The sequence below is a fragment of the Podarcis gaigeae genome (assembly GCF_964106915.1).
Source record: "Podarcis gaigeae genome assembly, chromosome: 13".
In the NCBI taxonomy this organism is placed as follows: domain Eukaryota; kingdom Metazoa; phylum Chordata; class Lepidosauria; order Squamata; family Lacertidae; genus Podarcis; species Podarcis gaigeae.
Window position 1 is genome coordinate 293,744 of NC_139689.1, and position 13,373 is coordinate 307,116.

A 13,373-nucleotide genomic window follows, 5' to 3' on the forward strand; every position below is an offset into this window, starting at 1 on the left:
ATGCAGGGGAGCGGGAGGGGAGCCGGCTGTCTTTCTGCTTTGCACCTCCTGCAACCTGGTGAGTCTCCCTTGTCTTCCGCCATGGGGTGCATTGGGGAAAAGCGGGGGGGTGCATCAGGGGATCCTGTTCAGCTCATGCAGGCGGGGAGCCCCCACTCAGCCCCATCCACACCCCAAGACACAACCACCCAATTGGCCCTGCAAAGGAATTGACAGGCAATGCAGCTGCTTTAAAACAGGAATGAATGGTGTTCTCAAGGGCTGCTGTGGGGATTAAAGGACAGCAGGGAGACCCCTGGATGCCCCCTTGAGCCCCTGGGAGAAAAGGGTGGGTGGAAGTGCAATGAATGAAGAGAGGGATCTGGCTGTGGGATTTAGGAGCTGCACATACGTCAGCTCCACACACGTAGCGGGCATTGCAATAATCCCAGAGCATGGAGTGCCCTGTCCACGTCCTCTCTCTCTCAAAGGGACTAGCAGCCTAGCCCAGCTGGAAATGGGGCGGTAGAGAAGGGGCAGTATCTGTGGTGGGGAAATGACGGGCTCCTTCTGGCTAGTTCCTCCACCTTTGTTCTCACATGTGGTTCCTAAAACCTGTCAGGATTTGACAGTGGCTTCACCCCGAGAATGGCTTTCTCTCGCCAGCTACACCAGGTGATGATAGCCCTCGGTGAGTTTGGGACTTCTGTTGCATGTGAAGACTGCCTCTGGTGCACTGAGTGAATGAGACCCAACCGTGGCTCCAACAGTTAAGAAGGCAATTTCTTCAGGTGCTGTAGAGGAGCAGCAGATTGGGCTCATCCACCTGGCAAGGTAGCCTGTCAAAGGAAAACTCTGATCCCAAACCTCTGTTGTCTTGAGGGACATTTTCAGGAGAATAAAAGGCGAAGGAGTAAACCCTACTAAAATCTGGAGTGGATCTGGCCCTCAGAACAAAGAAAAAGGGACCTCACCCCCGTAATCTGCCTGGAGAACATTAGAGCTTCTAACTGCTAGAAAACAGGACAGAAGCAGGGAAGTCATGTTCCCTGGCGGAGGGGTGGGAAGGAGAGCAAGCCCTGAGCATCACTCCAGCCTAGCATCCATATTAAACTTGGTACAAATGACTCACTTATATTCCCTGCTCTGAATTCATTCCTTGACGGAAAGGCAGGAGCCACCAGGCTGATTCATCTCACAGAAACCCCTTCAGTTGCCTCCACTTTTGGCCTGGTCACTTTCCTTCTAAGAGGGCAAGAGGCTTGCTTCTCCTTTTTTTTAGAGAGAGAAGGCTCTGTGGTGCAGTCCAATCCTGGTTCCTACGAAGACTCAAATACGTTTACTCAGAAAACCTTTTTCTTCTCCTGATAGTGTGTCAGATTTATGGGGGGGGGGGGCGGAATGCATTTGCTTTAGGATTTCCTAGTACCTCTTTTCAGACACACAGAACATGGCAGAAGAAGAAAAAGGGGATCCCTTCCAATCTCTTGGAGGCTTCCTGAGAGCACAGATGGATGAGCAAGACTCAGCTGGCCCTGGAGCAGGAAGAGGCCCTGCCATGGAAACTGCAAGCAGTGGGGGATTCTGGGAATACCCTGAGCATAAGATCCTGGGAGAGGAGGACACCCTTCACTCAGAGGTGCAGAGCCAGCAGCTGAGGCAGTTCTGCTCCCAGGAGGCCAAAGGAACCCGAGAGGTTTGCAGCCAGTTCTACTGCTTTGACCGTCAGTGGCTGAAGCCAGAAAGGCACACGAAAGCTGAGATGCTGGACCTGGTGATCTTGGAGCAGTTCCTGGCTGTCCTTCCAGCGGAGATGGAGAGCTGGGTGAGGGAATGCGGAGCAGAGACCAGTTCCCAGGCAGTGGCCCTGGCCGAAGGTTTCCTCCTGAGTCAGGCGGAGGAGAGGAAGCAGGCGGAGAAGAAGCAGGTGAGAGAGACTTTCCTCTGGATGCTCCCAAGGGGCTCCAAACAGGAGGGAGAAGATCCCCAAATGCTCTACTAATGCCCCCTCTTTTTTGGAAAGCATCCAGATAATGATATGGGCTACTTCTAAAGTTTTTGCCTCTGTCATTCCTTTTCTATGACTCTAACACTTCTCCCCTTTCTGTTTGGAATCATTTTTGTTCCTTAAGGGAAAGAATCTGCTTTCAGGAATGGGCTCAGATTACCCTGAGGAAGAAAGGACTCCGCTCAGCACAAGAGAGAGGCCATTGGGTAAGGAGGAAGGAGTCCTTTGTCCATTTGGTCCCATTGTGTTGGTTTTCAAATTAATCCATGGTTTCTTTTCATCTTTTTGTGGAAGACATTTGGGACCAAGAGCCCCAAGGAGGGGAGATGTCTTTTTGCACTATTAAAATAATCATTTGGTAAAAATGCCAAAATGCACTCAGCATGTGAGGCTTGTTAAAAGTAGATTCATTTCAATCGGGGGTTAGGCCCTGTTTTGGCACAGAAACTGATTTGGTTGATGACCTTTGCCGAGAGAGAGATGGGGGAAAGATGCCCCTGTTGATTCTGCTCGACCTCCTGTCTCCCCACTTCCCTTTATCTCTTGCAGGGGACAGAATGGTGCCAGCAAAACCTCCCAGTCCATCTTTTCTTGGTGGTGGAGGGGAAACAGTGGCTGTGGAACCAGATCAGGTAGGGAGAAGGAGCCTTGTGGGGAAAGAGGCTCAGGAGTGGGGCAGCCAGGGCATCTGTGGGCACAAATGAATCTCTTCCTCTTTGCTTCAGTCAGATCTGCCCTTAATGAACACTGAAAATGCCATTGGAGAAGGCTTATCTGCTGAGAGTAATGAACAGCCACCTCACCTTAACTCTCCTCCTGAATGTTGCTAGCGTTATTTATCAGTTGTTGCAGTTCTTTTTCTATGTCAGTGCTAAAATTGGCTTTAGGGATGCGGGTGGCGCTGTGGGTTAAACCACAGAGCCTAGGACTTGCTGATCAGAAGGTCAGCAATTCGAATCCCCGCAACAGGGTGAGCTCCAATTGCTTGGTCCCTGCTCCTGCCAACCTAGCAGTTCGAAAGCACCTCAAAGTGCAAATAGATAAATAGGGACCGCTTACCAGTGGGAAGGTAAACGGCGTTCCGTGTGCTGCGCTGGTTCACCAGAAGTGGCTTAGTCATGCTGGCCACATGACCCGGAAGCTGTATGTCGGCTCCCTCGGCCAATAAAGCGAGATGAGCACCGCAACCCCAGAGTCAGCCACAACTGGACCTAACGGTCAGGGGTCCCTTTACCTTTACCTTTTAAAATAGGCTTTAAATCAGCTAAGAAACTTTAAAAAGTAGTAGTGAGAATTCGCATGCCCGGCCCCTCCAGTTGAGGGCTCCCCCCTCTTCTCCACCTCCCCAAGCCCCCGTGCAACAGAACAAGGTGTGCTAGATAATCTTTATGCTTTCTGAAAGGAAGACCTTTTCTTTCAGAGCCTAGTGTGCTTTGAGGATATAGCTGTGTGTTTCACGGAGGAGGAGTGGGCGTTGCTGGATCCTGACCAGAGAGCTCTGCATCAGGAAGTCATGGAGGAGAATCGTGAGATCATAGCCTCTCTCGGTAAGGCTCCCTATTGGATCATAATATCTGTTTGAAATTCTTTACATTAATCTGTGTGCCGAATCTCCCAGATTCTGATGGAGTTTAGCAACACCACCTACAGCATCTGGGATTCTAACACCCCCACAGCTCACATAGAATCAGCTGCTCTGCCTTGCGCCTGCGATTGCACATTGCGGGGCGTGCTGATGTGTCATATGGGGCCACCGCAGAAGTTTGGAGGGGCCCAGACCCTTCACTGAAAATTGGGGGAAGTCTTTACCACCATGGCCCCACATGGATGGCCCACCAGCCTTGAATGGAGGGCTGTCTACTCTTTTGTCTGCAGACATTTTTCTCTGGTTATACCTTTTTAAACTATGATCAGGCTGTCAGCATTTTTCTTCTTGATTCTGTTGCAATTTCATTGAGCAGAAATATGACTGGCATTTGAGGTGGAGCGGATTCTGTGATTGGGCCAAACGAAATCACAGGTTCTCATAAATATGTTTGTGAACACTAGTCAACAAAGGCAGTGTACACTCTAGGAAGACTTCACACTTAACTCCCTTCCAATCTTCCACTATTAATGTTACTATCAGTGTTAATTTGAATCATTTGGGTCTCCCATTTCTTCCTGAGGCTCTAATCCAATTCTCTCTCCATTGTAGGTGATGAATTTGAAATGAAGAACAAGGGAGACCATGACAATATCCACATACTAGAGAAGTCATATAGATATTCAGAGTCCAGAGAGGACCTGAGCCAGAGCTCCCATTCCACTTACCATCAAAGGAATTCCATTGGGAAGATAGCATATCAGTGCCTGAAATGTGGAACAAGTTTCAGTAAGAAGGCTCATTTCACTTACCATCAAATAATTCATACAGGGGCGAAACCCTACCAGTGCTTGGAATGCGGAAAGAGCTTCAATCGGAAAGATCATCTCACTTCCCATCAAAGAATTCATAAAAGGGAGAAACCACACCATTGCTGGGAATGTGGAAAGAACTTCAGTCATAACTCCGATCTCATTTCCCATCAAAGAATTCACAAAGGCGAGAAACCCTACCAGTGCTTGGAATGCGGAAAGGGTTTCAATCGGAAAGATTATCTCACTTCCCATCAAAGAATTCACACAGGCGAGAAACCCTATCAGTGCTTGGAATGCGGAAAGAGCTTCATTTACAGGGCAAGTCTCATTCACCATCAAAGAACTCATACAGGGGAGAAGCTGTATCAGTGCTTGGAGTGTGGAAAGAGCTTCATTCACAGGACAAGTCTCACTCCCCATCAAAGAATTCATACAGGGGAGAAGCCATATCAGTGTTTGGAATGTGGAAAGAGTTTCAGCTACAGAGTCAGTCTCACTTCACATCAAAGAACTCATAGTGGGGAGAAACCATATAATTGCTTGGTGTGCGGAAAGGCCTTCCGTGACAGCTGCCATCTCACGTCCCATCTCAGAATTCATACAGGGGAGAAACCATATCAGTGCCTGGAATGCGGAAAGAGCTACAGGCAGAGGTCCAGTCTCATTTCCCATCAAAGAACTCATAGTGGGGAGAAACCATATCAGTGCCTGGAATGAGGAAAGGGCTTCCGTCCAAACTCCCTTTCAAAGAGCTGGCGAGGAGAATTGTAGAATCTAGTCCAGCCACTTGCATTGCAAACATCTCAACTGAAACCCGTGACAGATGACCAGCTGCTTCAGATCTTCCAAGGAAGGAGAGCCCACCACCTTTCTGGGCAGTCCTTTCCACAGCTGAACTCTTCCCACCATTAGAAAGTTCTTCCAGATGCTCAATTGGAATCAACTTTCTTCTACCTTGAAGCTTGCCCCATCCTCCATGTGAAGATACTTGAAGGTCACAATCCTATCTCCTATAAGGCAAGAATTTTGCAGTCTAAACATCCCCAGCTCCCCCCACCGCTGCTCCTAAGGCTTGGTTTCCAGACCTTTGATCATCTTGGACGCCCTCCTCTGCTCACATTCCACCTTGTCAACATCCTTCTCGAATGACGGTGCCCAGAATGAGACACAAGACTCCAGGTGAGGTCTGGCCAAGGCAGAATCATGTGGGACTATTATTTGGATGCTATACTTTTGTTGATGCAGCCTAGCTAACAGCAACTATCTTTTTTTGCTGCTGCTGCATCACACTGTGGACTCATGTTAAGCTTGTGTTCACAAGACCCCTAAATCCTTTTCACATGTACTGCTAGTAAGCCAGGTGTCCCCATCCTACATTTGTGCATATGGTTCATCCTGCCTAAGTGCAAAATTTCACATCTGCTCCTATTGAAATTCATTTCTCCCTTCTGAAATTCATTCGCCCATTTGAGATGCATTTGCCCCTATTCTTAGCCACATTAAAGGAACCGGAAGGAGCTTGGGGGCTCTTGCAAAACTGATCCGAAACCTTGGAAGACGCAGCACGTGCAGGGATCATGGCCTCCCCCCAAAATGGCAGCCGTGCTGCTTTTGGAGCACAGAGGGAGGTGACCCACAGATCTCTCAAAGGCCCCCTTTGTGCAGCCCCCTCACCCAGAGGGCAGTTGTGCCAGAGAGGAAACGGAAGCGCAGTTTGCCCATTCCTGTTTATTATTTTGCCTGCCTTGCCCTCTCCCTTCTGTGCTCCACACCCCTGTCACTTGCGCCGCCGCCCTGCCGCCCGGATCTGCCTCTTCTCCTTGCGCCTGCTCCGAGCTGCCTCGGGGGGGTCAGCGTTCCCGCTGGGGGGCAGGGCTTGGGGCAGAGGGGCGGGGGTCTGCCGGTGGTTGCTGGCTGAGGATGCCTTGTAGATCAGGTGGAAGATGAAGGCGTTGGAGTACCTGGCAGCGAGAGGCGGCAGAGGGGGTGAATGGGAGAGCAGGGCCCTCTCGGTGGCGGCCACACATTTCTGGAATCTTGGGGTAGGACTTGCACCGCTTTGGGAGAGGATTAGGCAATTTCATGGACTGAAGGAAGAGGCTATCAACCATTATGAGCCACACTGGTCTCCTCTGCCAGAGGTTATCATAGAATTTATCACTGAGTTGGAAGGGACTCTGAAGATCAACCAGTCCAACCCCCTCCAATGCAGGAATATGCAGCTGTCCCTTGCGGGAATTGAACGGGCAACCCCTGGCATTATCAGCCCTACGCTCTTAAAAGAATGAGCTATCCAGTTTTGCTGGGAACTGTTAGGAAAGCAGAGAGCTGTTGCGCTCAGATCCCACTTGTGGGTTTCTTCCCTTTGGGGCGCCTTCTTGGCCGCTATAGGGACAGAATGCTGGGCAGGGCGGGTCCCCTGGGCCTGAGGCAAAGGTCCCCATGGGACCTCCAGGCGCAGAGGCAGTCTATCCAGATTCCTCAGTTCCTGAGGGTATTTGGCCACTGCAAGGACAGGCTGGTCTGCCCAGGTGGGCCCCCTTGGGCCTGATCCTGACGTTCTTCCTCCCCCTTGAAATCTGTGTGGCTTGAGCCAGCATGATTACTTGTTAATACTAATATGAATTAGCACAAAGCATAAAAAAGCTTCAAAGGCTTCCTTATCAGGAACTGCGTGTCTTTCTTGGGTTACAGCTCAGTCAGAAACCAATCTCAGGGTCCTGGGTTTGGGCCTCACGCTGAGAAAAGATTCCTGCAATGCAGGGGGTTGGACTAGATGACCCTCCCAGCCCCTTCCAACTCTACGGTTCCATGATTCTGTGAGTCTAGGAATCCGTGCTGTTCATTTCAAAAGGTGCTGTTGGACGGGGGATTTCTAGTCCTCAACCCTAGAGGGTCCGGGGAACTTTTGATGAATGGATGGATGTCGGCAAAGGGTGCAAATTTAGGGGAGTTGCAGAACCAGAGGGTGCGGTTCCTGGAAAGGAGGAGAGAGAACCATAGTTGGAAGGGTCCCCGAAGGGGCATCTAGCCCAACCCCCAGCATTGCTGGAGGTGGGGGGGGGGAGTGCCATAAAGATGGAGGCAGAAAGACAAAGGTGGTTGGGAAGCTTTTCCCATGATGGACAAAAACTGACCAGGCCAGGAGTCAGCGGGACATTGGTCAGAGGTTAAGAGGTTGCCCCTTTCCATCGCTTTATGGACTGGGGTCAGGGGCATCCAAAATTACCTTCTGGGGCAGAGGGGAGGAGGTCAGAAGTGATGGGCTTTGCCAGAACTGCAGCTGGGGTACCCACCAGGGCATGGCGTTGTCGATTCCGGCCTGGCGGAAAGGCGAGCGGAAAGGGTTGATCTGGGCAGGGCTGGCGCTGCCCCCCGTTGCCATGGAGACAGCGGCCTCATCCACAGCACAGCTGTACTCGCTGCATTCGGTGAAGTAGGCCGGCACCCGAAGGGACTGCAAGGTGGAAGAAGAAGAAGAAGAGGAGTTTGGATTTGATATCCTGCTTTATCACTACCCGAAGGAGTCTCAAAGCGGCTAACATTCTCCTTTCCCTTCCTCCCCCACAACAAACACTCTGTGAGGTGAGTGGGGCTGAGAGACTTCAGAGAAGTGTGACTGGCTCAAGGTCACCCAGCAGCTGCAGGTGGAGGAGCGGAGACGCGAACCCACTGCTCTTCACCACTACACAACCACTGGAGAGAGGGGGGAAGAGAGAAGTGAGGGGACGAGGACCCGGCAGCTCCATCGCTCAAGAGGGGGGTCTCCTTTGCCTATATAATGGCCTACACTTAGTGCATTTATGTACTCGCTGCATTTACAGCCTGGCTCTTCCTCCTAGGGGCTGAGGGTGGCATGGTTCTCCTGCCCTGTGAGGTTGGCTAGACTAACAGGTGGCACCTCGAGGTCACACCCAGGGAGCTTCATGGGGGGATTTGAACGCTGGTTTCCGCCTGCAGTCTAACCAGTACACCCTACTGCCTCTGCCATGGCTTCTGCTGCCCCAGGAGATATTTTGTACAGAGCTGTTATATCCCAGAAACCATGAATGTTCTATCCTGAGACCAGGAGCTCTCAGACTTCAGTTTTGAAAAGGAATAGGGTGTTTTTGTATGTGTGCCTTCCGTTTCCCAGAGCTGACCATTTACTACTATTTTCTCTGAATCTTCTAAATTCAACTGCATTCCTAATTTGGAATTCTGTGAGATTTTCAATGCCTACATTTCTAGAATCAAAATTCAGCCTGGAAGACAAATGCCTGTGAATTGCCGCCAACCCCGGGGCAGTTATTTCACCAGCTCTGAGGTGGTTACTTGGTGTCAGTTGGTCACAGCATCATAGCAAAGGCCTGATGACATCACAACTGGAGAATTGGGCTCGGGAGACGCCATCACTTCAGAAGCAGAGCAAAGGCATGTCTGACGTCACAACGCTGTATGCTGAGCCAAAGTACTGTATCCAGTTGCCATGATGTCACAGCGATGTCATTCCACAGGATGGAGGGAGGAGTTTTGAGGGGGAGACCCCTTTTGTAAGTACTGCGTGATGAGTGGGCTCGGCTTACCTGAAGTCGCGGCAGAGAACTCCGCCAAGTCTCCTTGAGGGCAAACCCAGAGTTGAACCCTGGACAAAAGGGGTGTGTTAACTCTCTGCATTAGATAGAGACAGCCTCCTCACCCCATTCTTCAGCTGGATTCTTTCTTACCCCGCCCTCGCCATTGCTTCATTCTCTGGCCAAGCAGCCCAACCCATCCCTGCACCCCCTCCCCACTTTCCCATCCTCTCCTGGCCCCTTCCCCCTTGACTCTCACCAATGACCAGGTCCGGTTTGGGGGCCTGCAGGAGGTGGTAGGGGCGGGCGCTGAACCCAAACTGCAGTTCCCGCCGCCCCCCTTTGCATCTGGGGGCCAGGCCAGGCCGGACAGAGACGCCTTGCTCCTCCTGGAAGGGGGGAAGAGAAGGAGGGGATTCACAAAGTGCTTCTGTCAGATCGAGGGAGCCCCTAATTCAGTGCAGAGTTAGCCACTGGAACTCCCTTCCACAGGAGGCAGCAGTGGCCACCAACTGGGATGGTTTTCCATGAGGATGCGGCAAATCCATGGAGGAGGAGAGGGCTATCAATGGGCTCCTGGCCACAATGGCTCTGCTCTGCCTCCCCGGTCAGAGGCAGCAAGGCTTCTGAATGCCACATGCTGGAAACCACAGGAAGGGAAATCCTGGCCTTGCGTTAAAATCCTGGTTGTGGGTTTGCCATGGGCCACCCAGCCGTTATTGTTGCTGTTACAGGAGGCAATTGGTCACCTGCTATGAGAACAGGATGTTGGACTAGCTGGGCTCCCTCGCTGGCTTGATCCAGCGGCCAGGTTTTTCTGAGCTTCTTTAGTGAACCCCAACTCTGCTTCCCATAAAAAGTGGGAAAGAAAACCCAGCAGAGGCAACAGATGGCTGCTAAGAACAACCAGGAGGAAGTGAATAGAGAGGTTTCCTGCCCTCTCTGTGGACACCCAGTGAAGCTGAATGTGGGAAGATTTAGGGAAGATTAAAGAAGGACCTTATTTATTGGAGCTTTTAATACAGGATGGCAAATATGATGCCTACAGTAGCTACTTTAAATGAATTCAAATCTCCAGGGCCTGATGAGCTGCATTTAAGGGTAATAAAGGAGCTCGAGGGTGTAATTTCAGAGCCTATGATCTTTGAGAATTCTTGGAGAACAGGTGAGGTTTCCTACAGACCTGAGGCGGGCAAATGTTGTCTCCATCTTCAAAAGGGGGGGGAATAAGTCCCTACCATTGAACTTGACATAGAACAGATAATCCAACAGTCTGTGAACACTTAGAAAACAATGCTGTGATTACTAAGACCCAGCATGGGTTTCTCAAAAACAAGTCAGGCCTCACTGTGAGAAACAAAGTTACAGGGAACCAGGTAGAGGGCCTTTTTGGTAGTGGCGCCCGCCATGTGGAACACCCTCCCACCAGATGTCAAAGAAAGAAACAACTACCAGACTTTTAGAAGATGTCTGAAGGCAGCCCTGTTTAGGGAAGCTTTTAATATCTGAAGGACTGTTGTATTTTAATATTTTGTTGGAAGCTGCCCAGAGTGGCTGGGGAAACCCAGCCAGATGGGCAGGGTATAAATAATAAAAAGTAGGATTGATTGATTGATTGATTGATTGATTGATTGATTGATTGATTGAGTTACAAGCCTGATTGATCAGGGGAATACTGTGGGGTTGTTCCATGACAGATCATCACATAAAATAAACTACTACACCTAAGATTTGGATTAAAATTGCTGTAATGGATTATCTCACATGTCCAAAGTCCCTGGTGTGAATAAAAAATTCCTGTGCCCTGCCGTTTTTGATTTGTGCGACTCAAATTGGGACTACCAGACCTAAAAAATTTACGCAATGTGGTCTAAAGTTACTTTGGGAGGGGATCAGGGTCCCTGAAGCTGAAGCCTCATTGGTGGCATAGTAGATCTGCCCCTGTTGGCCCTCCCTCCCTCCCTCCCTCCCTCCCTCCCTCTCCCCAGAGGCAGACTCACATCCCTCTGAAGGAGAAACTGCTGGCCGTCCAATTGGGGGGGCAGGGCGTCCCCCACAAACAGAAGCTCCAGAGAGACATGGGGCAGCAGCACCGACAACTCCTGCAGGGGGGAAGGGGGGTCAGAAATGAGAAAATGGATGGATGTTAGCAACCTTCCTGTAATTCCTGTTACATATAATTGGTTTAATTCACATTGAAATGGGAATGTCTGTGGATTTTCCATGAAGCTATAGAAAAGCAGGAAGAGATCTCTGAGCTTTTTGCTGGCTGATTGTTCTTTACTCTAAACCAGTGATGGCCAAACTTGCAGAAAGTCTATGAGAGGTTTCCAATATTTAGTAAATGTTGGCAATGATTTTTCTCAAATTAAACATGTCAATTTTGCCCTCTCGGCTATGTCCAATTATTTTAATAACCGTTCTTCCAGTCTTGGCAACGGTGAGTATTTCCACTTTTGTGCATATTAAAAGTCTTGATGCCGTAATCATATATTAGAACAAAGATGCATGATCTTTTTTCCTATTGTGTATCCGTAGGTTTCAATAAGAAATAGATAAAAAGGAATTCCTGCTCAGAGAACCCTTGGGCTTCAAAACCAGCGGTACCAGTTTGCCCAGCTCTCCCTCGACACCCCCCTCCCTCGTACCCAGTTGCACCTTGGCACCGCTGGGGAGACCCTTCACGTACCCAGAAGACCATCAGGACCCCAAATTCTTTGCCTGCCTCTACCACGTGGATCTTGAGAGACTGCTTGTTCAGGATGTTCAGCTCGGGAACTGGAGGGAGAAGAAAAGGAGGGGGGAGACCAGGAGTCACCAAGGACCTTTGAAAAGCATTTGTTGACTTGAAGAACATCAGAAGAACCCGCTCCATAAAGCCTGTGGCCCATCTGGCCCATCACCCTCCTCTCACAGGGACCAAACACCCCTGAGAAATAGAGGATTTTCAATAGGGCCCATTATGGGAAGACCACGAGGAGGATCTGAACTCAAGAGCAGATCCCCCTTACAACTGGGATTCAGAAGCATCACTGCCTCTGACCTTGTAGGCAGGGCAGAGCTATCCTGGCTAGGAGCCACCGACAGCCCTCTCTTCCTCCATGAATTTGTCCCGGACTCTTGTGGGAGGGAGTTCCACAAGTTAACTCTGAGCCGCACAAAGAAGGTTGGGCTGAGAGAGGCAGTGGCTGGCCCCCAAGGTCACCCAGTGGGCTTCATGGCCAGGTGAGGATTCTGACCTGGAGGATAAGTATTACAAAAGAAACTATGGTTTGCTGTCCCAAATTAATGCTACTGAATATTTTTGATGATGTCGATGTTGGTATAAAGTCAAAAGAATTGGCCTTATCTACGATCTTGGCAGAACAAACAGCAATTGCAAGTTAGTGGGGAACAGCATCCAAATCTTACAGCTAATAATAATAATAATAATAATAATAATAATAATAATAATTTATTATTTGTACCCCACCCATCTGGCTGGGTTTCCCCAGCCACTCTGGGCGGCTTCCATAGAAACCAGAAAACACTAAAATATCATACATTAAAAACTTCCCTGAACAGAGCTGCCTTAAGATGTCTTCTGAATGTCAGGTAGTTGTTTATCGTTTTGACATCTGATGGGAGGGCGTTCCACAGGGCGGGCGCCACTACCGAGAAGGCCCTCTGCCTGGTTCCCTGTAGCTTTGCTTCTCGCAATGAGGGAACCGCCAGAAGGCCCTCGGCGCTGGACCTCAGCGTCCGGGCAGAACGATGGGGGTGGAGACGCTCCTTCAGGTATACTGGGCCGAGGCCGTTTAGGGCTTTAAAGGTCAACACCAACACTTTGAATTGTGCTCAGAAACGTACTGGGAGCCAATGTAGGTTTTTCAAGACCAGTGTTATGTGGTCTCGGCGGCCGCCCCCAGTCACCAGTCTAGCTGCCGCATTCTGGATTAGTTGTAGTTTCCGGGTCACCTTCAAAGGTAGCCCCACGTAGAGCACATTGCAGTAGTCCAAGCGAGAGATAACTAGAGCCTGCACCACTCTGGCGAGACAGTCCGCGGGCAGGTAGGGTCTCAGCCTGCGTACCAGATGGAGTTGGTAGACAGCTGCCCTGGATACAGAATTGACCTGCGCCTCCATGGACAGCTGTGAGTCCAAAATGACTCCCAGACTACGCACCTGGTCCTTCAGGGGCACAGTTACCCTATTCAGGACCAGGGAGTCCTCCACACCAGCCCGCCCCCTGTCCCCCAAAAACAGTACTTCTGTCTTGTCAGGATTCAGCTTCAATCCATTAGCCGCCATCCATCCTCCAACCGCCTCCAGGCACTCACACAGGACCTTCACCGCCTTCACTGGTTCTGATTTGAAAGAGAGGTAGAGCTGGGTATCAGCTGCATATTGATGGACACCCAGTCCAAACCCCCTGATGATTTCTCCCAGCGGCT

At 50.3% G+C, this 13,373-nt stretch overlaps 2 protein-coding genes across 2 annotated transcripts in view; one reads left to right on the forward strand and one right to left on the reverse strand.

Annotated features, from left to right (window-relative positions):
- Positions 1-7,043, forward strand: LOC310828844 (uncharacterized protein; the record flags this gene model as incomplete). The annotated part of the gene is made up of 6 exons (XM_083706784.1): positions 1-58; positions 1,419-1,906; positions 2,112-2,193; positions 2,537-2,619; positions 3,408-3,534; positions 4,185-7,043. The coding sequence occupies 6 exons, from the start codon at positions 1-3 to the stop codon at positions 5,102-5,104; spliced, it is 1,758 nt and encodes a 585-aa protein (XP_083562910.1). The 3' UTR covers positions 5,105-7,043.
- Positions 6,101-13,373, reverse strand: part of ZMYND15 (zinc finger MYND-type containing 15) — a 26,160-nt gene continuing 18,887 nt past the window's right edge. Inside the window, exons 9-14 of the mRNA XM_083706752.1 lie at positions 11,630-11,718; positions 10,941-11,042; positions 9,200-9,329; positions 8,953-9,011; positions 7,684-7,844; positions 6,101-6,348 (exon numbers count right to left, since the gene is read on the reverse strand). Coding sequence (XP_083562878.1) covers positions 6,165-6,348; positions 7,684-7,844; positions 8,953-9,011; positions 9,200-9,329; positions 10,941-11,042; positions 11,630-11,718 — 725 coding nt within the window. The 3' untranslated portion in view covers positions 6,101-6,164. The remainder of the gene's footprint in view (positions 6,349-7,683; positions 7,845-8,952; positions 9,012-9,199; positions 9,330-10,940; positions 11,043-11,629; positions 11,719-13,373) is intronic.